Raw genomic sequence first — 24,981 nt, 5'->3', positions numbered from 1 at the left:
TTTTCTTGTGGAATGGTGTCAAGGACCCAGGCTGTATGGATTAGCTGTTTGCCTGTTCAAAAAGGAAAAAGAAACGATGTTATTTTCTTGAGACAAACAAAGGTAGAAAATTATTTTTTCCCCTAAATGAATGTGAGGCCCTTATACACCAATGAGTAAGCTTAATAAGACAAAGGGATATTGTGTTTCTACAGCATGAAGGTCAAGGGGTTAGGCTGACAGTGGAGGACAGCATGTGCAAAGGCCCTGAGGCATAAGGGGGAACGGGGTGTGTAGGGATCCAATCATTCAGCACAGCTGGGACACAGGCCTCTGTGGGCAAACCGAGTGTGACCTTAGCCACTGAAAGACGTCAAGTGTCTAATTGTCCTGCTTTCTACCCACTTTCTCTGCTGCCACCCAGCCCTCTCACTCCCTGCTCTGGCCGTGCTGAGCCACTGGCGGTACCTTAACACACCTTGCCCGTTTGCTCTCTCATCCTGGAGGGACAGTCTCCCCTTGGCCTGGCTCACCTCCCTCAAGGTGTCCGGGCTGCCTTCTCCTCCCAGCCCCACCGCAGCCCCCCCAGCTTCCCTCTACCACATAGCCCCCGGCGGGTCAGAGGGAGTCATCTATTTCCAGCACTCGGCCCTTTCTGGGGCGGGGACTAGATGGGCCCCGTGGCCACTTGAAGGTGTTAGGTCCTACGGTTTCAATCTGGGGAGATGCAGGCCTGACCTCATTGGGCAATGCCCTCTGGTTCTGCATCTGGGTACCTTTGGAGACTTGAGAGGGGACAGAATAGAACTTTTTCTTCCACCAGGAGCCAACCCCTAGAAGAAGCCGAAATCTGTGGGCTCTGCCAGTCCCGAGGCCCGTGAGGTGGACCCAGGATCCAGGCAGAGCACAAGGACTGGGCTCCGTTATGCACTGCCAGGCCGGGAGCCCCTGGGATCTTTCCCCACCTTACCACCTCTCCTTGTACCAGAGAACCCCAGCTGCTCCCCGGCCCCAGGATGTACTCGATAGCCCAGAAAAGGACAGGGCAGAGGCACGGCTGGCTGACCTGCCTCTCCCTGCTCTCTGCCCATCCACCAGAAGTTTGACTCAATGACGTCTGGGTGGGTAAACAGAACCACCTGAGCCAGAACCGAGCGTGGTCAGAGCACAAGGAAGCCCATCACAGTCAGCTCTGGACCCTACAAAGCTGAGCCCCAGACGTTTCCACCCAAACACCAGTGGTGGGCCCTGGACAGTGGGGGAGGGGATGCCACCTGGCACGGGGACCACACCTCCTAGGCTTTGACACAGCGAAGCCAGAGAACCCAACGAGGAGGACGGGAAAGTTACCCTCATTTGTCGATAAATCCAGTCTGTAAACACGGTCACGTTTCCGTACACTCCCGGTCGGTAAGCCTTAGCGCAGCCAGACCCCCAGCTCGTGTCCCCAATCAGCCACCAGACGCTGCTCTTCAGAGTGACCAGAGGGCCTCCGCTGTCACCCTGGGGGACACAGCAGGTTACAGAGCAGAAGTGAAACCCCAGGCCGTACATCACAGAGGGAAGGAGGTGGGGGTAATGGGAGGGGCTGCAGGTCTCCTCCAATGAGGTGACAGTCATATAGTCCCCCAAAGAGACTGCACCAGCGACGAATTGGCGTCTGCATCAGTTAGTAGTTGCCAAATCAATGGCTGTTCATATTTTTAAATAGTCAAAAGACTTATTTCTGTGACACTTCGACCACACAGCGCCTTCCGGAGGAAGCAGCGGTGTGCATCGTTGGGGGTACCAGGGCTTTCGCACCGTCCATGGCCGTCACTTCCCACGGCCGCCCCCGGGCCCTAGGTCGGGGAGGAGGCGCTCCTCACGGGCCCCCTGGGAGCCGGCCAAGGCCCAGAGGCCGAAGCAAGCTGGTCATCACCTGGCAGGAGTCGACGGTTCCCTGCAGGTACCCCGCGCAGATCATGGCCGGCGTGATGAGGTCACTATACACCTGCTTGCTGTCGCACCGCCAGGGCTCGATGAGCTGCACCATCGCCGCGTTCAGCCTATCCGAGGTTTTCCCTGCAACAGAGGATGGCCTGGCTTTCCCAGGAAGCCTGGACTCCCTCCCGGGGGGCGTGGACAGACGGCCACGCCCTTCCTCCCATACTGGCTCCTGGGACACTGGGGTATCTTCCAGCTGCTGGGGTCTGTGTGTAAAGCGGCTCCAGATTCGGTTTGGGAGCAGACTGCCTGCCTCTGGGGCTGGGGAGCTCCGCCTGTGTCCTAGACTCATCCTCTCCCATCGCCTGTGTCCTAGAATCATCCTCTCCCATCACCTGTGTCCTAGAATCATCCTCTCCCATCACCTGTGTCCTAGAATCATCCTCTCCCATCACCCAGCCACTTGGTTCCCTGGGATTAGCTTTCCTCCTTCATTGCTCCCTCTTCTCTGGACCGTTCCCAGGGCCACCGGAGGAGCCCTGTGTTTCCACCTCAAACACCCAACCATCCTCAACCCCACACGACCCTTCACTCTCTGACCATCTGCCCTCGGCTGCCAGCAGGTGGAAACTTCCTAGACGCTCGCTGGGACTCGCACTCTATGTCTCCCAGTTGCTACCTGGATGTCTTCCGGGCTCCACGGGCGTACCGTGCTGAGGCAGTGCCTCTCCTACAGGGCTCCTCCACCCAAAGCCATACCGCACCCCGCCCCCCGTCCTCCGGGCTCGGGAAATGGTCTCACCACCCACCGGGGGGCTCGCGTCACAGCTGGAAGCCGCCTTCCTGTGACTCTCCGCTCTTTCTCTGCTGACACTCCATCCATCAGCAGATCTGAAGGCTCTGTCCCAAACGTGCTCCCACCCCCACCCCACCCCCACCCCCAGTCTGAGCCGCCTTCTTGTCTCGGAGGACACAGCACTGGTCCCCTCAGCGTGCTGTTCCATCTGCCCTCACCCCCAACCCTTCCGTGACTCCCTACACAGCTCTCAGATCAAGTCACTCCAGTATCCTCATTATAGCCTACAAGGCCCTATGCAACCTGGTCCCAGCCTGCCTCCTCACCCCGGCTCATCGTGCCCTGGCCACACTGGCCCTTCTGTTCGTAAGACACTCTAGTCATGCAGATCTTAGCTCAAATGTCCTCCCTTCCGAGAAGCCTTCCCTGACCACCGCTTGCTGTCGCAAACCTCCGCTGTTTGCAAGCACCTAGTTCAGTTATTCATTCCCTGTCTGAGCACATCCTGCCCCCAGACATCCACAGGAGAATGTGAAGCTCCTGCGGGTAGAGATTTCTGTCCCATTTTGTTCACTGCTGCATTCCCAGCTCTTGGTCGGTGCTCCACAAATTGTGGCTGACTTTCCCTTTTGTCTTGGATGCTGGGAAACCTTGCTCACACCTGGAAGGCTCAATCCAGGAGCTTTCTTTAGACCAGATGCCAGGATACCCAGGGCCACCAACATCTCCCCTACCCCTCCCAACCACCCCGCCCTTGAGCTATTCACTGTGCTTTAAAAGATCCTTGGAGGTGTGCCCTAAACACTTTTGGAAGGATGTAAACAATATATAAATGGACGACTAAGCCCATCCAATGCTCCATAAGAATGCAACAGCAAGGATCCCTTCATTTGAAAAACGTTATCTGAGGGCTTCCCTGGTGGTGCAGTGGTTGAGAGTCCGCCTGCCGATGCAGGGGACGCGGGTTCGTGCCCTGGTCCGGGAGGATCCCACATGCCGTGGAGCGGCTGGGCCCGTGAGCCATGGCTGCTGAGCCTGCGCGTCTGGAGCCTGTGCTCTGCAGCGGGAGAGGCCACAACAGTGAGAGGCCCGCATACCGCAAAAAAAAAAAAAGAAAAACGTTATCTGAGATGAAAGCAAATTATAACTGAAGGCAGCTGGGCCAGCCTGCGTCAGGAGGGTCTAGTGCCTCTTCCCACTCTGTGGTGCCAGGGCAGGAGGACAAAGCCTCTGGCGCCTGCAGCTGGCATTGCCGGTCACACAAGCCCATCCTCACCAAGTCCGTTATCACTCAGCCGTCAAAGGCAGGCAGACTTCCGGGCGGCCTGTTAGCGACCATGGGGTACAAACATGGGGGCCGTGTGCCCCTCACACGGTGGCCTTCACCCTTCAAAAACCAGTTTCCACACATTGTTCTATTTGGTCTTAATAAGGGCATGGGGTAGGTAGGGCAGCAGGATTTTCCCATCTAGCGCGGGGGGAAACAGGCAAAAAGACTGGGCGAACTGCCCAAAGTCGTCAGATCACTTAGTGGTAGAACCAGGATCAAAACCTAGACCTCCCGCTTCAGAACCCAGTGATCTGCTCCTGAGACCCGCAGATCCCCTGCTGGGAGCCTCACCTTTCTCGTAGGTGGACCCCCACCCGGAAATCCAGCAGGCCTGTGTCGGTTCCAGCATCATGCCCGGGTTGGGCAGACACACTGGTTTCACTCTGTCTGTTTCAAGAAGGGAAAACAGCGTGAGTGGGTCTGGTCTAACTGAAGGCCTCCGGCGACGGTGTCCACCTGGATCTTCCCTGGGCCTGGGACCACCAGCCTCCTGCCCAGGGAGACTTCTGGGTTCCAGTGTGTCCTGGCAACCCCTTTCCTGCCCCTGCCAGGATCCTCCTTCTAACAGGCAAGACGCCCCCCTCTGAAAGTTAGGGTTTCGGAGGATTGAAGATCGACAGTCCTGTGACGCAAAGAGTTGACACTGGACGTGGTAGGGCTGCATCGGACTAAATTGATAAGGATGGAGGTAAGTGATTAGCAATTTATAATTAAACTCACAACAGGTGCAATTGCAAACCAGCACCGAGTGAAGTCTGACCCACTGGATACTGACTACGAAACAACTTTTCTAGACGTTCACGTGTGCTGATTAAGTCGTCACCGTGCCGAGGAGGAAAAGTGCCGCAGTGAACGCATCCCTCAGTGGCCAAAGGCACATTTTGGGGTGACTCGGCCTCTGCTGAGCCCTCTTCTAGCAGCCAACCCCTCCCCTGGCTCCACACACTACAACTCAGTGCAAGTTCCTTCCTTCTGGACATCACAGCACATTTTATTTCCAGTCAACTTCTCCTTAAGATGCGGTCAAAACCGTTCACGTACCCCGGGCTGCAGGAACGCCGCTACGCACCGTTAAAAGTCAGAGGCGTCTGCAGCTTCATAAGAGCGATGTCGTTGTTCTTGGTCTTGGAATCGTAATTCGGGTGGGAAATCACTTTTGCTACTCGGTATCCGTTTCCATAGAACATGAAAGATTGTCTCAAAATTCCTGCAAAGGCCGTCCAAATCTTGGGATTGTTAAGAGGTCTGGAAGACAGACGTGAACACCGCTCAGCGTGTCAGAACCACAAACACGAAACGCTCATTTGACGGCCTTCAAAAGCCACCCGCCGGAGCCAAGGTCTCCAAGGTGATGTGATTTGTCAAAAGCCGCGGGACAAGGCTGGCCAGGTGACCACCGGTCTCAGGCCCCTCCCCCTCCGCACCTCACACAGCCCCCACTCCCCTCCTTTACCTCGTCAGTGAATCCGATTCCTTCCGTGCTTCCCCGCCAGCCTGCAAACCCTCGCGATTCCAAGAACGCTTATTCTTGAGCCTAAGTGCCTTCCTGAGGTTTGAAACCCCATTTCCGGCGTGGCTGGGTCTAACTGACTTTTACATGCTAGAGCATTTCCTGGCACACAGTAGGTGCTTAATAAGTGTGTACTGATGAACAGACTCTGAGTCTAATAGCCGTCCCGGCATTACCTTTATCTGGGTATTTCCCTTCTAAGAAAATCCTACAGCCCATGGAATACGGTGGATGGAAGGAAGGGAACGCTCCTGGGTAATAAACACTGCTTTTTTCAACCATACAACAGCCCGTGGAGCAGCACACCTGTCTTACAGGTGCAGATGCTACAGGCAGCCACCTCGAGGGGGCTGTCTGAAGCCACTGAGCCAGAGAACGGGCAAGCCAGGCCCGGCCTCACTCTAAAGAAAAATAACTCTGATGAGTGAGGCTTTTTCAAAATAGCCATGTGACCAAAACAAACACAAAAAAAAACACAAAAAAGCCCTCCACGTTTAAGAAAAAAGGAGGGGGAATAGTATCTTCTACAAAAGCTAACACTGTAAATGATGGCTACCCTTGCCCCTCTCCACCCCCCTGTATGGGCAATGCTGTGGCCCAGGGTGTTTAATGGACCACAGAGGACCTTCCTGCATGGCAGTGCGAGGTCTGAGTGTCTTTGAGTGCATCCTCTCTGGGGATGAGCACCCAGGGGACACCAGGCCTCCCAAGAGGGCAGGGGCCTCAGGAAAAGTGGGACAGAGCTGAGAAGACTGTGGGCTAGAAGGAGTTCTTTTTTTTTTTTTTTTTATAAATTTATTTATTTTTGGCTGAGTTGGGTCTTTGTTGCTGTGCACGGGCTTTCTCTAGTTGTGGCGCACGGGCTCTAGAGCGCAGGCTCAGTAGTTGTGGTGCACGGGCTTAGTTGCTCCGCGGCATGTGGGATCTTCCCAGACCAGGGCTCGAACCTGTGCCCCCTGCATTGGCAGGCGGATTCTTAGCCACTGCGCCACCAGGGAAGCCCCTAGAAGGAGTTCTGATCACAGCATCACCCCAGCCCCACACCGCATCCCTGCGCCAGACCCCACGAGTAATGGACGCACGCTTAAGGGATGGGCTTGGCCACGCACTGCACGAGTCATTTGACCCGCCTAGCGAGGCAACGACCTGGGCGCCCTTAGAATCCCCGCGTGTCCACAAGGAAACCGGAACTCGAAGGACTCGGAGATTTCACTCCAGGCCGCAGGGCCCAGAGCCTCCGCCTCCCAACCCGGGACCCGCCCCCGCGGGACTTACTCCTCCACGCAGTGGGCGGCGGTCACGATCCACTCGGGGGTGATGATGGAGCCTCCGCAGACGTGGGTGCCCTGCACGTGCAGGCTGACCTGCCAGGGCCAGTCCCCCGGGGCAGCGCTCGATCCGCCCACGATCCGGCTCTGGCGTCTCGTCTTCCCGGAGACCCCGCACTCTGAGGGCGACAAGCACAGCGCGGCCGGCCGGTGAGCGAAGCAGGGCCGCCCGCTCCCAGCCACCTGACGCCTGTCACACCCGGTGCCCAGACAGCCCCCAGCCCGAGGGTCCTGTCTGGCCGGAGGGTGACTGTTGTCTGTTCTTGTTCCTGTTTGTTTGGGGTCCGACTTTCCGAGAATGTGTCCTGGTCTCTTTGCGTTGGGGGCTGGGGTGAGAGGAGGTGCTTCCTCCCCCTCCCCCCAGGAAGCACCACTTCTGCTGGCACTGGGTGCCCCTGTTCCTTGGCACTTGTGCGATTCCATCGGCGTCTCCCGTACACCAGGTGGGGGGCCTGGATAACAAAGGCCCTGGCACCCCCTCGAATGCTCAGAGGCCCCAAGATTCCCGAACAGAGCTAAAGAGGCTTTTCTCACGTGTGCTGCCCTCAAGCTGCCAGGAGGTGGATGGCGGCGCGTGCGCGGGAAGGCAGGGCAGGCACCTGCTTTCTCCGGACCTAAAGAAGCTTGAGCCAGCCTGGGTGGGAAGGTACCAGCGGGACCACTGGGGCATGCGTCCACCTAGGGGCATCTGCTAGCTTCAGCTGTTCAGACTGAAAAGCCAAGCTTCAGGCCTGAGACCCAAATGGGAACAGGATGGGGCTGTCCCAGAGAAGGGGGCGCAGGGACAGTGTCCTCCATACCAGTAGAAGGTTTGGAAACTATAATCCAAACACAGGGGCGGGGACACGCACAGGCGTCCAGCTCCAGCGCGCGGATGCCCTAGAGTGTGGCCCCGGCAGTTTCTTGAGCTCTCCCGTCCCCATGGGACAGCTGCTTCTTGGACTTGAGGCTGAAGGCGTCTCAAGTGCATCAGAATTCAAGAAAGGAGCCCCTTGGGCAGAGTGCTGGGCACGTCCTGACCTTACCCCACCTTATCTCTCCACATCCCCCAGAGACACAGGGAGATACATTTCTGTAAGTACCAAACGTTTCTTATTTTAGAAACACAAGAAGGAAAACCAAGAATCACTTACCTATACAGCGTAAAGAAACCACTGTTTTTGAAGAACAGACATCACTACAAAAGAAGAGGGGAAAATTCTGGTCACTCTAACAAACGAGACACTTGATTCTCAAAATGCTTAGAAATAAATATTTTCTTCTACTGTTCTCACTCTCTGCCTCCCCAGACATAGAAGAGTCCACAGTTGAGGACTTGAATAAGGAAAGTAAATCTATATACATAGGGGACGGTAGTAAAGAGCAGACACTGAGTCAAAGTGCAGGGTTCAAATCCAAGCTGTGTGACCTTGGACAAGCTTCCTAACCTCTCTGTGCCTCAATTTCCCCATCTGCAGAATGGGCTAATATAGTACCAACTCATAGGATGGTTGTGAAGATAAGCACACATCATATCAGCTGTTATTAGTTTTCCTTGGGATTTAAAACGATCCTTTAATTTTGTCAGGAAGATGTTCGTAAACTTCCAGATTCCTATAACTGCTTTACGTTTACCGCACAGGAAACTATACAGTCAATCATTTGCCTGGAACAGAAGAAAAGTTACTCCTTTGGGGGGCAGACATTCCAGGTTACCTGTGAAAAAGAAACAACCAATGCGTTCCACTGTGTACGGAATTTTCCCCCAATAGGCTGAGGAGAAGAGAAACAGCCCTGACACCCACATGTTCGAACCTGGCCACGTTCTGTTGAACATAAACAGCTCCCAGGGCATCCACATGGGGCCAGACCACTGTTACATGATGGATCAGGACGCGGGCACGCCCACTGCACGATCCCATGAGCCTGGTCCAAGCCACACGGTGACCAACAGGCCCCTATGCTGGCTGACACGAGTAGCCGCACTTCCCAGCCAATCCCAGCCATAGCCTGGCTTCATGCCTGCCACCCACCTTCTAAAAAAAAAAAAAACCGTTAAGGTACCAACTACAGAATCACCCTCACTTCCGGACAGCATCCAATGCAGGGCAAAGCCCTGCTTCCTGGAACCTTTCCCAAAAGGACTCAACACAAGCCCACACCCTGTAATAAGTCCCTTCTCACCCGCTTCCATGGAGACACCCACAGTTCCAGGACAAGGCATGTCCCGGCAGTCTCTGGCTGGGGGGCGTTGGATGCCGAGAGAAGACATGTTCCCATTAAGAGAAGATGCTGTCTAAGGATCATAAGGGCATTCTCCTCTGCACACTGTGCAGCCACTGGCATCAGGGCGCAAAGCAGGCACTCAGACAAACCCTGCGAGGACTCAGGTACCAAAGAGCAACTTCTGAAAGCAAAGAGGAAAGCAGTTCTCCCACCTCACACCATGCATGCCGGGGACACCACATCCCAGGCAATGACCTCGTCTTTCCTCCAAACCCAGCAGCCACCTTGTGAGTTACCGAGAGGTGGCAGCCTTTCCTCCCCTGCTCAGCCCCGATTCCATGTAACCAAAGACGATGACGAGACAGTCGGGGGCGTTTACAAAGAGCCCAGGCAGCTGTGTTTAGTTCCTCGGGAGGGCAAACCACGGCCTGCTGTTTTGATGGGCACACCTGGCCGTGTGCACCCCTTCTCCTGGGCTCACCCTCTCACATTCCTGGGGACAGCCAGACCAGGTGCCCCAGGCAGAAGTCAGCCCCCCGGGCCACCAGGAACGCAAACCTGCTCCCAGCCTCCCACTCACACGGAAGGAGGGGAAGTGTGACCCGTCCATCCTCCCGTCAAGGCAGCATCTGGCACCTGGCCAGCAGGGAGGTGACGGCCTGCCTGGCCGCCTGGGGATGGGAGATAGGGACCTGGGAGCTGAGGAGGACTTAAGCAAGAAGGACACTGTGTATCTTTTACATTAAGGAACATTCGGATAGTAATGATCCTAGGAAGACCGCAACCATTTTCAACATATGCAACACAGAATGGTAGCTCAAGTCCAGCCCTCTCCCCCACCCTCCGAAACAGCTAAACCATCAACCACGGGACCAGCTCAGGTTCATTTCCACCCACCAGACGCACTGCGACCCACCCAGCGCTGCGAGTATCCCTCCAGGTACAGGAAACATTGGTGCCCTGGACCAGCCGCTCGCTCCCAGGCCCACCCCTTGCACAGCATCCTCTGACACGATTGCTTGGGCTGGGGGACCAACCACCCCCGCTGCCTGGGGCTGAGGGGCTTCTTGGGAAGCAGGATTTCCAGTGTGAAACCGGCAGAGTCCTAGGCAAACCAGGATGAGTTGATCACCCCAGTGGGGACCCTGAGACATTCTTTTGGACTCCTAGACACACACCCTGACACACAGTAAGGTACATGTCTAATGTCCAGAGAGAGAAAAAAATCAGGAAAGAGGAATTTCAATTGTGCAATGTTACCCAATACCATGGAAGGCAGAGGGCAGAGGGCAGAGGGCACAAACAAGATGGCAAATAAACCTTAGTCACTTCCCTAGAATAAACCCAGAGCTGCTCAGAGGGACGGTCCTACATAAAGTCCAATCTCCTCCCCATGAGAAACTCAGACAAACCCGCAGGTGCAGCAGAGAAATCAAACTCTGGACAGTGATTCTCCCTGACGCCTCCTACTCATTCCCATTATACAATTCTTGAAAGGAAAGAGGAAATCACCGTGGCCAACAGGCACATGGAAAGATGCTCAACATCACTAATTATTAGAGAAATGCAAATCAAAACTACAATGAGGTATCACCTCACACCAGTCAGAATGGCCATCATCAAAAAGTCTACAAATAAGGGCTTCCCTGGTGGCGCAGTGGTTGAGAGTCCGCCTGCCGATGCAGGGGACACGGGTGCGTGCCCCGGTCCAGGAAGATCCCACATGCCGCAGAGCGGCTGGGCCTGTGAGCCGTGGCCACTCAGCCTGCGCATCCGGAGCCTGTGCTCCACAATGGGAGAGGCCACAACAGTGAGAGGCCTGCGTACCGCAAAAAAAAAAAAGTCTATAAATAACAAATGCTGGAGAGGGTGTGGAGATAAGGGAACCCTCCTACACTGTTGGTGGGAATGTAAGTTGGTGCAGCCACTATGGAGAACGGTATGGAGGTTCCTTAAGAAACTAAAAATAGAGCTACCATATGATCCAGCAATCTCACTCCTGGACATATTTCTGGACAAAACTACAATTCAATAACATACATGCACCCCAATGTTCATAGCAGCACTATTTACAATAGTCAAGACATGGAAACAACTTAAATGTCCATTGACAGAGGAATGGATGAAGAAGATGTGGTCCATACATACAAGGGAATATTACTCAGCCCTAATAAAGAATGAAATAATGCCACTTACAGTAACATGGATGGACCTAGAGATTATCGTACTAAGCAAAGTAAATCAGAAAGAGAAAGACAAATACCACATATCACTTATAGGTGGAATCTAAAATATGACACAAATGACCTTATCTAAGAAACAAACTCACAGACATAGAGAATAGACCTGTGGTTGCCAAGCGGGGAGGGAGGTGGGGGAAGGATGGAGTGGGAGTTTGGGATTAGCAGATGCAAACTAGTATATATAGGATGGATAGGCAATAAGGACCTACTGTATAGCACAGGGAACTATATTCAATATCCTGTAATAAACCGTAATGGGAAAAGAATATGAAAAAGAACGTATATATAACTGAATCACTTTGCCATACAGTAGAAATTAACATAACATTGTAAATCAACTATACTTCAATGAAATACATTTTTAAAAAGAAATCACCAAATTAAATACCTGTGGTAGAGTTTTTTATAGAGATCGATATTGTTGGCACTGACATTCAGCTTCATGAAGCTTGTGGCCCCGCTGTCATCCACTATTCCTTGGCTAGAAAAAAAACTATTCCTGAAAAAGACAGAAAATCTTATTTAAAATAATGGGTTTTGTTGTGAGCATTCGTGAATCCTATGTTATAGCTACATCAGAATATGACATTCTGGTTACGAGGAACAGCATAGCATTTGGGAAAACAAAAACACAACTTCCAGTCAAGTGACGCTGCGTTATAACCATCTTTCCATCCGATAAGCCTGAAGTGTCAGGGAAATGTCCTCCATCAGTCGTGTTTCTAATCTAATCTGGATTAGGATAAAGAAGCAGTAAGAATAAGGGTGTGTGAGTACATATAATGTAACAAAATTACACATGTTCAAATGCTCCCAGCGAAAAAATACAGACCCTGAACCGTGATGGGACCTCACCTACGTCATTCCCAGTGACATACGCTGCAATTGGGGGCTGGCATTTTGAAGTATTTCACTAGCTAAGATGCCAGCTTTCTTATCAAGTGGTAATTCACTTTGAAAACTGGCATAAAGGCAACACACTAGAATTGCACAGAATTTACACGGTGACACCCCCAAGGAAGAGACGGTGGCAATGAAATCGCACAGCTTTTCCCTGGGAGGCCAGACGGCTGCCACGCGTTGACAAGGATGGTCTGGCGTGTCCCTGGCTGGAATCCTGAGGAGGGGGCACTCCCACCCCCCTCTCCCACCTCCTCTGGTGGCTGCATGAGGAATGAATTCTCTAACGGATAAATCTGTTGATCAGCTCTCTTCTGTTCAAAGGCCTCCAGCGCCTTCCGCGCTCACGCAGTGAAGGTTATGCAGATCTGTTCCCTCCAGACCTTCCCTGCAGCCCTCCCCTCTCGCTACCACCCAGGAGGTGAGTGGAGTCAAGGCTTCGACCCTGCCTGGGGGCTCCTTAGGAAATGAGTCACCCAAGGCCCTCGGCCAGCACCCTGGACCCTGGTGACCGCAGAACTGGACAGCCTCGAGGAACCAGGAGCTGATGGAGGCCCCAGAGGCAGGGCTGGGGATGCCATGGAGGGGGATGGGGCAGTGTGGTGCCCACGGTCCCCTGCTGGCTTTAGAAAGGAGACAAAGGCTCGCGGTGCCCCTGTGCTGGCGCTTCCAGGGAGGGACAGAGAGAAGCACTGATCTTATGTCTCTGCGCCTGTCACCATCATCACGGAGGCCACGGGGCTCGGAACTCACGGGTAGCCCATGTCCTGGCACGCTGCTCTCCCGTAGTTGTCACTCCAGTCATCCTGGCACACGGGGTGCCAGGACTTCCTCTGAGCTGAGTACACCTGAAGGATGAAGTTGGGTCCGTAGAGGCGAACTGCAGGAAGGGAGATTCTGGTGAGTCTCAAACCATCGTCCTGTCCGCCACATAAGCCCCACCTTCCCTGGGACACAGAGGCCCTGGGACCCAGAGGCAGGGCTGGGCTCCCTCTTCCCAAGGCACCAGCTACACATGAGAGGTGCCGAGAATCCAGCCTTTCCCCGCAAAATATGCCCTTCACCCACAAGAACTGAAAACAGGTATTCAGACAAAAGGGAACACTGTACACAAATGTTCGTGAAAGCATTATCCACAAGAGCCGAAAGGTGGAAACAACCCAAATGTCCATCTACCGATGAATGCTCAAAATGTGGTCCATCTGCATAATGCAGTATTATTTGTTCATGAAAGGGGATGAAACACTGACACAATACAGCACCCACGACATTCTGCTGAGTGAAAGAGGCCAGACACAAAGGCTCACACACTGTATGATCCCATTTCTGTGAAACGTCTAGAGAAGGACACCTATAGAGACTGAAAGTAGATTAGTGGTTGCTCAGGGCCTGGCATCTGGGGCTCATTCTGCTGTGGAATGACCAGCCTTGGTCTGATCACTTCCTACTGCTTCTGTGATGAGTGATTCCACACACCATGTGAGTGGATAAGCCAACTGGAGGACATCTAGACAATGCATTACGATTCAACACTAGAAAGAACTGAGCTCTCAGGCCATGAAGAGACGTGGAGGAACCTTAAATGCACATCATTCAGTGAAAGAAGCATCTGAAAGGGTTCCAATTCTAAGATACTTGGGGAAAGGCAAAACCATGGAGACGGTAGGCAGATCAGTGGTTACTCGGGGCTGGGGAGTAAGGGATGAACAAGTAGGGCACAGAGGATTTTTAGGGCAGTGAAACTACTCTGTATGACACTGTCATGGTGGACACATGTTAGACATCTGTCCAAACCTACTGTCCAGATGTATACATTTATCTGCAATACCGAGTAAACCTTAATGTAAACTAAGGACTTTAGTCAATAACAATGTATCAATATCGACTTATCACTTACAGTGCAGGTACCACCCCAATGCAAGATGTTACAAGCAGGGGCGACTGTATGTGAGGGCCGGGGGGGGATGGGAACTGTTCGTTCTGTACACGTGAAACTGCTCAGGATTCCATGCAAAGGAACGCTGCGAGTGCAGCGGAGGGAAAGGGGAGGCTCACGTCCCAGCAGAAAAGTGACTTCCAGGATGTGTCATCAAGTCCTGTGGAGTCAGCTGGATGGCAACCATAGGGAAATGGGCACATTAACGATGCAAACACACATTTACATTTTCGTGCAAAAACTCTGTGCAAGGAGAAACAAGATACTCTTATTCGTTGCCCCTAAGGAAAAAACATGATTGGCTGATGAACAGGCGTGTGTGTGTGTGTGTGTGTGTGTGTGTGTCTGTGTGTGAGTGTGTGTGTGTCTGTGTGTGTGTCTGTGTGTGAGTGTGTCTGTGTGTTAGAAAAACTACCCTGTTCTTTCCTCTTCCTCACATCCTTGTTTCACGTGTGTCTTCTTTACTGCTCGCACAGAACATGTCACTCCTGACACGGCTGGTCACCAAACGTGCAGGGGGTTTTCTCCACACCAAGCAATTCTCCACGACACCAGCTGGGCGTCCTACAATTTAATTCTAACACTCTTTACCTGGAGATAGTGTGAGCTCCCACAGGTTGAGGGCTCAGTCCCACAAGACTGCCCTCCTCCCCCTTCCCCTGCCCCCCCACTTCAGATGCCAGCCCCAAGTCCAGGTTGTCACCTGTGCTTCTGAATGACCAGCTAGAACTCAGAGGTTCCCACGACCCCCTCCTCAGCTTCGATTAATTTGCTAGAGCAGCTCACAGAACTCAGGAAAACCATTTACTTACTGTTTACCAGTTCATGATAAAGGATGGGATAAAGGACACAGATGCACATCCAGAGGAAGAGAAGCACAGGGCAAGGTGTGTGGGGAGGGGCGGGAGATTCCGTGCCCTCTGGGCACACCGGTCTCCCCAGATCTTCATGGGGTCACCAACCCGGAAGCTCCCCAACCCTGTACTTTTGGGATTTTATGGAGGCTGCATCACGTAGGCATGTTCGATCATTAACTCCATTTTCAGCCTCTCCCCCTCTCTAGACAGTGGGGTGCGGAGCTACAGTCTAAGCTTCTAACCAAGACCAGCCCCCATCCAGGAGCCATTCAGGAGCCCGCCAAGAGTCGCGTTCTTAGGACAAAAGACACTCCTATCACCCAGGAAATGACAAGGGTTTTAGGAGCTCCGTGTCAGAAACTGGGGTCAAGGATGAAATACTAGAACCAAAGATGCACCTGGTGGTCTTTTCACTTCGGAATCACTAGAGTTTCAGGAGCCCTGTGCCGGGAACGGGGGGCAGAGACCAATACATACACTCTGTTATCTCACAGTGTGTGAGTATATACTCTGTGTGAGTATGTGAGTGTGTGTGTGTGTGTGTGTGTGTGAGTGTGCATGAGCGTAAGTGAAATGGGGGAGATGAGATTTTTCACTGCATACCCTTAGGGACTTCCCGAATTATGATCTATTTGAGTACACTAACTCTTAAAGTATTTAAGTAAATACAACTTCAGTATTAAGAAGAGAGAGAGAAAGTCTCTCCAGGTAACATGAGTTTGTCTTGCTAGAGTTTATCAACACATGCACATGCACAGGTAGGGAAACATCAAATGTCATCTCGCCTGAGAGCTTAACCACATCTTCTCAACCTCAAAAACTCCCTGCTTTACTTAAGAAAATGGTGACAAATATATTATCACCAAAATAAAGGCAAGTCACTATGTCAACAGTTTACAGAGTGAGTCACTGCCCAGTGCAAACCCCCTCCGGGAAGGAACTGCAGGAGGTCGGAACTTAGAGGCCAAGGCACCAGCGTGGACGCAGGTCCATGCAGATGGTGCAGAGACTGAGCTCTGGCCTAACCCCCAACCCTGAGGATTCCACGGCCAAGTCCGCACTGCATCTCACACAGGTGCCCTGACCTGGAAATGGGATGTACGGGAAATCCATCCTCCCCCAGGATGGCTGCAGAAGGAAGACAGCGGTGGCGTAGAGCCCGGCCTTTGACTGGCATCACCTGCGTTCAGAGTTAACACAGCTCCCAGAGGACGCAGCAGGCTTTAGGCTCTGGGTATGGCCCTCAGTGGGTATTAGCACAAGGCTCGTCCTCAACGCCAGGGTCATCATTTTCCCTGGCATGACCACTTTACCACCCATGAAATAATTCATTGAAAATAATAAAAGCAGAAAAGGTGCCCACCCCGTGACAACATAGATCACTTGAAAGGCAGCTTGTTTAGAAAACGCAGAGCCCACTCCCAACTTTATGTCTTAAACAGTTTGCCTGTTTTAGTGATGTCGTGGCAGCTGGGGCAGGCACGTTGGCCTGGCCCTGGGCTGTGGTCTCCCTTCCCCCATGCTGCGCGATGCTGGTGGAGGGCTGGCGCTCGCCCACTCTGAGCCTGTCCCGTCATCTGAAAACCGGGCTTAGACGCGAGGCTCAGCCTTCAGGAAGGGATTCAGTTGTGGAACGCTCGGCGTTCGGGACACGGGCCTGACACCGTCACGCTTGCCCTGCTGTGGCCTCTGTGGTGGGGCAGAGCGGTCCCCCCTCCGAGGCAGCCGGCACGGCCCCGCCACTCACCGCACCGGCTCTCGTCCTCGCCGCTGGGGCAGTGCAGGATGCCGTCGCACCAGTGAGAGGGGCTGACGCAGGTCCCCGAGGAGCTGCATTCCATCCCCAAGCACTCGTCCTCCACTGGCAGAGAAATGGAAGGGAGATGTCCATCGGGCTGAGAAACCGAGAAAACCTCCCAGCACCCAGGTGACAAGAGGGAGTGAGCTTTTCCTCCTTTACTGTTGAAGGAGGGGATGAGTCCTTGCCGACAACGTACGTCACAGGGAGCGGCCGCAGGGATCCTGACCCCCTCGGGTCTGTCCCTTTGCTCAGGGGAGGACCCCTAGCCTCGGATCTGGACAGCACCCGCCCTCTCTGCCACACAGGTGAGTCCTGTGATCCACAAACCCTGCCCCGGGCTGATGGAGGAGACGTGGCTGTGGGTACAGGAGGGGCCTGTGGCAGCCACCGCTGTACACTGAGACACAGGGCCCAGGTGTGGCCCCGAGGTGCTGCACCCACTGTGCTCACGAGTGCCAGGTGCCACCTAGTGCCTGAAGCACGGGGTAAACTCAACGTGCTTCTCCCATGTGTATGAATATCACACACAAAGGGCACGGGACCTTGACAGCCCACGGATTAGGAGGAAGCATGCAAACGAGATTGGCCACTTCCGAGAAAGGGTATTCGTGCATCACGTAACCAAACAGGAGGAAAGAGATGAGAAATTTCCCGAGGGGCTGTGGGTGAGCCCCCAGCCCAGAGAGTAGGGCCACTAAAGGGCCGGCGCACCACGACTTGGCCCCGTCCTGCACTTACTGAGCTTCCACAGCAGCAGGGCGGCCAGGACTGCTCCAGCCAGAAGGGCCCCCAGGGAGAAGGTGACACACAGGACTTTCTTAGTCCCTGGAAGAAAAGAGTCAAGTGAACAACTTAGTCGCCAAGTTTCTTAGAAGTTAGACTCTCAAATATATATGGTGTATCCTATCAAGGAATAATAGCTTCTTATACATTTAAAAATGTGAGTTTTCTCTTTATGAACGTATCCTGGGAGGTCTTACTTCTTCCACAGCACTGAACTTTAGGCTTTTTTTGAGAACCGAAGCAGGAAGCCGTGATATGAAGCAACATACATTAAAATTAAGCTCTTCCACAAGTATGGCCTGAAGGTAGTCAAATAAATGATGAATAAAAAAATGGCTGAAAAAAAGGAAACATACCTTGTTCCGGTGATTATAAGGCATAAGCAAAATAATAATAATGCTCCTCAGACTATCATCTCCGTGTCAGTGGTACCCAAGGCAGCGGGAAAAAAGCCTCTTCCTCAAGGTGGTTTAGGGAGGGATGGGACAGAGCCACACTGACTCATTTAAACAGTCACTGGCCACATGTGGCTATTTGCGCTTCAGTTAATTACCGTTAAATGATATTAAATCATTCGGTAAATTCAACTACTCAGTAATCCCATGTGACCAGTGGCTACTGCGCTGGACTGTGAAGAGGCAGGACATTCCGTCACTGCAGGAAGTTCTACTGGGCAGCGCTGGCATCGCTCCCGGGTCTGGGGGCAGGAACTCTGGGCTTACGTTTCAGCTAAGAATACAAGTCTTTGGAGAAGGTCACCAGCGCTCTCTAGTCAAAACAAACCAACACGCCATTGTCGGTCAGACTGTAAGCCGAACGTCATGCCAACGTTCAGAGGAAGGCCCCCCCCCACCGCCACCCTCAGCAGGTCCTGTGCAGAGAGCAGCTCCTGGCCCAGTGATCCCTTGGGATAGGCGGAGAGGCAGAGGGCAGTGTCCGGGCGAAGGCGCTCACACAGACCCTCCAACCGCTTAGTTCATACAGGAGGACACCCAGGCTGCAGAGGTGCAGTGTGGGGGGGCCTTGCACCCCACCTGTGCACATTCTTGCTTCGAGAAGTCCACCAGACCAAGACGTTCAGCTTCTGGGGTTGAGAGACCAGAGCTGACCCATCTGATCGGGGCTCAAAGCCTCGCCTCTCATTTCGTTACCATGTTCTGCCAATCCCACAGTCTGTGCTCAAACCGGCTTAGAAATCACTGGGGAGCCTGTTACCCAGAGATTCTGACTCAGCTCGGGGAGAGGAGGCGTGAGTCTGCAGTGCCACAGGCTCACGGGTGAGGTCACAGCCGCCGGCCTGAGGAGCTCCACGTACCGCCAGCCACATTATCAGGACTTGGCACTGTGCCTGCATCTTACCGATAGCAGGGCAGGGTCCCCAAGGAAGCTCAGGGAAAATTCCAAGTGGCCAATTTGACCCATTCGTCAATGATGATGTCTTCCTTTAGGAGAATTCCCTATGTGTTACCTTATCCAAGGTAAAATAGCGTGCCTGGTGAGTTGAGGGCTATTAAACTAGGTATCTTGAACCTCTCGTTGAGAAGGTGGCAACCTGCCCAGCCCTCACTAGGAACTCGGGCAGCGGGAGTCCCGGATCTCACCTCTGGGGGACAGGCATTTCGGAATCATTGTCTGGTCGATCAGACATGACTGGGTGCTGGTTTGCAACTGTACAGATTCTGAGTGTAATTATAACTGACTATTATTTACCTTCATTGTTGTCAATTGTTGGTGCAAAAGCCCTATCGTGTCCAGTGTCAACTATTAGTAGCACAGGATTGTTGACCTTCAGTCCTCCAAAACCCAAGCATTCACATGTGTATGCCTTGTGGTTCAATGTGAAACACCTACGACTCTTGATAAAACAAATAGAGCCATTAAGATAAAAATGTCCCTTGTATTCCTGCTGGGGTTCTCTTGAGTTTGTGCTGTTTAAGTAACTTGCAAAATACTGTCAAGGCTCTGCCAGGCTACATGCTGCATGATTCCAACTCTACATTCTGAAAAGGCAAAACTGTGGAGACAGTTAGATCAGTGTTTGCCAAGTGTCGGGGAAGAGAGGGAAGGATGAGCTAAGAGCATGACAGGCTAAGACTAGGGGTCCCCAGCCTGGGTACCACGGACACCTTGGCTGGGTCATTCTTGGTGGGGGAGTGGTCACCCTATGCACTGGAGGATGTTAAGCAGCGTCACTGGCACCTACCCAGGAGATGCCAGGAGCACCCCCAGCCCAGTTATAACAACCAAAACTGTCTCCAGACATTGCCAGATGTCCCTGGGGGTCGAAATCACCCCGAGTAGCAGCCACTGGCCTCATTCTACCAACCACCACCAGAAAGACATCAGTGCAGAGACAAGTGTTTCCTTGATCCAAGACAAATGAATGGAGGGAAAGAGAACCACACAGGAAAGGGGCAGGGGCAGAAAACACAGGAATGGAAGAGAGTAGCGGTGCAGAGAAGGAAGGATGGACGAGCCACCTATGAAGCGCGAAGGAGGCAGAGGCAAGGACCGAGGCAGAAATCCAAGGGCGACGGCACCTGTGAAGAGCTGGAGTGGTCTGCGGAGGGGCGTCTTCAAAGGGTACGGGTCTTATTCACTATTCCTTACTGTCATTATTTATGGCATGGTGGCGGCACGTGGAAATTCACTCTGTCACTAATCTTTAACTGTGTAAGTGGTGGACGTAGGTAGGCGTATCTCACGAATTAAAATTAAAACATTATCAGTGAAAATGTTCCTTGGTCCAGCCACTGTACTGGCTCTGTGCTCATACTAGTAATGGCCGTACTTGTCCTGCCTGGGCAGTTCTCACCACATCAACTAGCCTGCATTAAAAGCCTGGGGAGGGGTGCGACAGGAAGGGGTCTGGAGGGAGAAGAGATAAAATGCAATGCAAAGAAAGGAGATGAATGAGAGGATAAGAAAGATATGGGATTAAGGGGATGGGCAGAGGACACACCACCTTCAGTCCCTCAGCCCTCCTCCGTGGCCCAGTCAGGTCTGGCTACAAGACCCTTCAAGGCAAGAGAAATGTTGAAGATGCTTCTGTACAACAGTTCCACCGGCCACTTCATTCACCAAACACAAAATACACAAGCTACTCTTTGAGCACCTTGAACGTGACTTGCAGTGCCCAGGGAATGGTACACAGAGAAAGGTTAAATCGTTTCTCGCTGCATTGGGGGTTTACCATCTACTCAAGATGATTCAGCGGCAAACCACGCAGACAAGAAGCAGTTCAGAGAAGCCCAGCTAGAAAGACCACCCTGGGGGGTACAGGCCAAGCCATTACCAGAGCATTAGTGGAAGATGAAGGTCTTAGCAGCCGGGAGGCCCTCAAAGGCCCACAGGAGGCGAGACCCAGGCCCACAGCTTTGACACAGAGTGGGGGAGGGGAGAGGTACGCAGAGCCAGATCAGCCCGGCAGACAGAGGAGAGCTGGCACCAGAGCCGGTGGGGCAGACGGGCTACCGGACAAGGCAGACCCAAAACTCAGGCTCCATTAGAGGAAATAAATGCAAAAAGGGTCCTACTTGAGGTGCATGCTGGCCCCGACGGGGGTTTGGGCTGCATGAGGATGACGGGTGTCGAGGTGCGCGTCTGAACCCTCGGGGCGTACTGGGGCACCGCGGGCGGGTAGTACTGAGCCGGGTACCCCGCGTAGGCACGGTGCGCCATGGGCGGCTGCGGCGGGTAGAGGCTTTCGGGTTGGAATCCATGGTTCTCATAGTAAGGCCCGACACCTGGTGGTGACCCCTGAATGATTAAAAAGAAGATGAATGACACAGTATTGTAAAGCAGCTATACCCCACTAAACATTTTTTTTAAAAATTAAAAAAGAAGATGAATGATACAAAACCCTAATTATCCTAAAGGTTAAATATACACCCCATCACACTCAGACAAGACACTGGGACAGCGCTGCAGATTCTTCTTTTTTTAACATCTTTATTGGAGTATAATTGCTTTACAATGGTGTTAGTTTCTGCTTTATAACAAAGTGAATCAGCTATACGTATATATATGTCCCCATATCCCCTCCCTCTTGCATCTCCCTCCCACCCTCCCTATCCCACCCCTCTAGGTGGTCACAAAGCACCGAGATGGTCTCCCCGTGCCATGCGGCTGCTTCCCACTATCTATCTTACGCTTGGTAGTGTAGATATGTCCATGCCACTCTCACTTCATCCCAGCTTACCCTTCCCCCTCCCCATGGCCTCAAGTCCACTCTCTATGTCTGCGTCTTTATTCCTGTCCTGCCCCTAGGTTCTTCAGAACCTTTTCTTTTCTTAGATTCCATATATATGTGTTAGCATACGGTATTTATTTTTCTCTTTCTAACTTACTTCACTCTGTATGACAGACTCTAGGTCCATCCACCTGACTACAGATAACTCAATTTCATTTCTTTTTATGGCTGAGTAATATTCCACTGTATATATGTGCCACATCTTCTTTGTCCATTCATCTGTCGATGGACACTTAGGTTGCTTCCATGACCTGCTTACTGTAAATAGAGCTGCAATGAACATTGTGGTACATGACTCTTGGAATTATGGTTTTCTCAGGGTATATGCCCAGTAGTGGGATGGCTGGGTCAGTGCTGCAGATTCCTTTAGGGCATCTTTAATTATGCCAATAACTGAACTCACATAGAATGAAAACTCACCAGCGTTTCCAATTAATTGGCAATAGTTTTTGGGTTTGTTTGTTTGTTTGTTTACTATTCATCTTTTGAAATAAAGAAAAAAAAACAAATGGCTGACATTGAGACTGAGTAAAAAAACGTGTAGAAGTCTGGGAACGAGACAATACCCTGTCCCCTGAGAGTGGGCTACAAAGTTATGGACTAGCAATGCCAGAATTAGAATGAGAATAATAAGAGCTGACGTTCGAGAACTCGCCTGCTTCGGGCATCTGTATTCGTGCCCTCCTTGAAGCGTGACCGTAACCCCCTAAGATGGTACAGCTGTGACGGATAGACCCATTTTGCAGACAGGAACGTGAGTGACAGAGATTAAGAAATCTACCTAAAAGGTTTACAACTGGGGGGGGGGCAGCAGATCTGCTCCCACAAGCACCTTTCTAGGGCACATGCGTTTATGTTGAGAGTGTGCGGAGTTCCGCGGCTCCGTCCCTGTCAGTGGAATTTCTGGGACACAGTGTGTACACACACAAACGTGGAAGGGGGGGCCCAGCTACTCCATTTCCCTCTCAGCTCCAGCCTTTGGCTGGTTTCCATCTTTTTAGAATGCCCTCCCCTCCCCCTCTGCCTACTTAAAAATTGCCCTCTCCAGGCCCTGTCCCCCCACTGGATACTCCGGACCCCAGCAGCCTGCCGCCTTGTCCTGCGTCAGCCCCCCTGAACCACCCACTGGCTGGGCCACTCTGAGAGCCACACTTGCCCTCTTATCTGAGTGCCCACATGCAACACTCCTGCCCACTCAGTAATTTGTCCCCTTGCTCCTTGTTGACCGAGAGTTCAGAGAGGACCAGTATTCTGAGCAGAGGCGACTAGATGCTGAGAATTTTAAACAGGGCCTCCAGGGCAGCGTGATTAGAAAGCAATGGGCCGAATGCAAGTTTAATAACTCACCAACGCGCTCCTTCCAAAGTCCAAAGATTACACTCGAAACCAGAGCAGTAACAGAAAGGGATACGAAATGTAATCTCTCATCTAAATGGGGGAACCAGAGGCCAGAAAGCGGCACAGGCGTTTGGCCTCTATCTGAAGCATGTAAGAACATGCCGTCCTTCCCAGGAAAGGTGGGAGCGGTTCGGCCCAGTGAATTCCTGTGCTGTGGATTTAAATTTTAAAAAGGCTCTAGTATAAATAAATACATAATACTAAATAAAGGGGCAGGGGAAGCAAACGTCTGTTTTCCAGATAGAAGAGAGAGAAGAATTTTGTCATTAACCAGTAGAATAACTACTAAATGCACTTATTCCCAGATATAAGACCATGAGTAAGATGCGATGGGGAACAAAGATAGTGCATTTGTCTCCAAAGTGTGTGTGTTGCGGGGGGAGAGGGTCTCAGGGAGAGGGGCAGCCAGCCCAGTGTCCCACACAGCCATAGCCTGTCCCAGGCTACCAGGAAGCAAGGCGACTCTGTGCTCTGCTGGCTGGCGGTATCCCAAGCGCGCTTTTCTCCCCAGGACTCACTCCCTCTCACCACTGTCCTGCCTCTATCTGTCCCCACACCCTCACCCCTGTCCTCTTGCCCCACCCCAACCTGAGCAGGAAGAGAAGAGGCCCAGGGGAGAATCACACATCCACACCCCCTCCGAGAGCTCTGAGACTTCCCGCTGTGCAGCTGTCACATGGCTCCCCCCACCCAGCCCCTGCTCACCCCTCACCCCAAGAACGCCTTCACAGCATCCGGGGAGCAAAGGCAGTCCTGCAAGCAGCTTTTAAAATGCCGACTCACACACATAGCTGGAAATAACAGAAGGAACCGGGAACAGAGGAAGGGCCAGGAAGGTAATGATTAACCACTTACTGAGTTTAAAGCCATCCTGATTTTATCAGCTGCATCAGGTAAAGGGAGGTATTTGGAACGTCCAAGCTGACCTAGAAGAAACAACAAGACTGTGCTATTTCTGTACCGGTGAGTTTGCACACGATGACTCGAGAATGCAGTAGAAGGATCACCTCTCGCCAGAGCCATGGCGGTTCTGCCCGCTCACCTTTGCCTTCAGCTCACCACCTCCTCCTGCAGCTGCTCATCCTGAAGAAGACGGGGACCCACTTGCTTGCTAAGTTCAGGGCCTGCGGCACTCACCCAGCTCCCACCCGGAAGCCCAGACTTCCCCGACGTCACCTCCACCAAAAGGAGAATCCAGGAAGAGAGAAACGTGCACAGGGACTTATAGACCGTTGAGTCGGGTGGCGGTGAAGGAAGGCAAAAATCCGGGTCAACTCCTGGCAGTGCCACACCCTGAGGTGTCCTTGGGCGACTGACCTCTCTGAATCTCAGACAGAAGCGGACGCAGCCATCGTGCTGGATTGCTCACATGAGGATTTAACACGGGGGCACAGGCAGACACCTCACGTGCCCAGGCCACGGCAGGGGTGATAAGATTCTGCAGAGCACCCACTGGGACAATGGAGCAACCACCGACCCCAGCGTGGAGCAGGCGGTCTAGAGCTTAGACCCACATGGAGGCCACACATGACTTTTCAAATAATCCATATGGAACTGCCCCAACCTTAATAAACAAATACATTTAGAAATTCCATAAAGCACATCCGTACTGGGCTTCCCTGGTGGCGCAGTGGTTGGGAGTCCGCCTGCCGATGCAGGGGACGTGGGTTCGTGCCCCGGTCCGGGAAGATCCCACATGCCGCGGAGCGGCTGGGCCCGTGAGCCATGGCCGCTGAG

General features: G+C 52.7%; 1 protein-coding gene across 1 annotated transcript; it reads right to left on the bottom strand.

The window, feature by feature from the left end:
- On the bottom strand, positions 1-24,164 carry TMPRSS2 (transmembrane serine protease 2). Its single transcript, XM_027122628.1, has 13 exons — positions 24,100-24,164; positions 21,131-21,353; positions 17,550-17,636; positions 16,758-16,871; positions 12,971-13,097; positions 11,706-11,816; positions 8,003-8,046; positions 6,817-6,988; positions 5,101-5,276; positions 4,323-4,418; positions 1,901-2,043; positions 1,330-1,482; positions 1-52 (listed from the first exon to the last, which is right to left on the bottom strand). The coding sequence occupies exons 1-13, from the start codon at positions 24,112-24,114 to the stop codon at positions 41-43; spliced, it is 1,473 nt and encodes a 490-aa protein (XP_026978429.1). The 5' UTR covers positions 24,115-24,164; the 3' UTR covers positions 1-40.
- Between the last annotated feature and the right edge of the window lie 817 nt (positions 24,165-24,981).

The sequence above is a fragment of the Aethalodelphis obliquidens genome, unplaced genomic scaffold, assembly GCF_003676395.1.
Source record: "Aethalodelphis obliquidens isolate GAN/ISIS:26980383/991018 unplaced genomic scaffold, ASM367639v1 scaffold1, whole genome shotgun sequence".
Lineage (NCBI taxonomy): Eukaryota > Metazoa > Chordata > Mammalia > Artiodactyla > Delphinidae > Aethalodelphis > Aethalodelphis obliquidens.
Note: the sequence above shows the minus strand (reverse complement) of the source record. Positions and strands in the feature narration are given on the sequence as shown.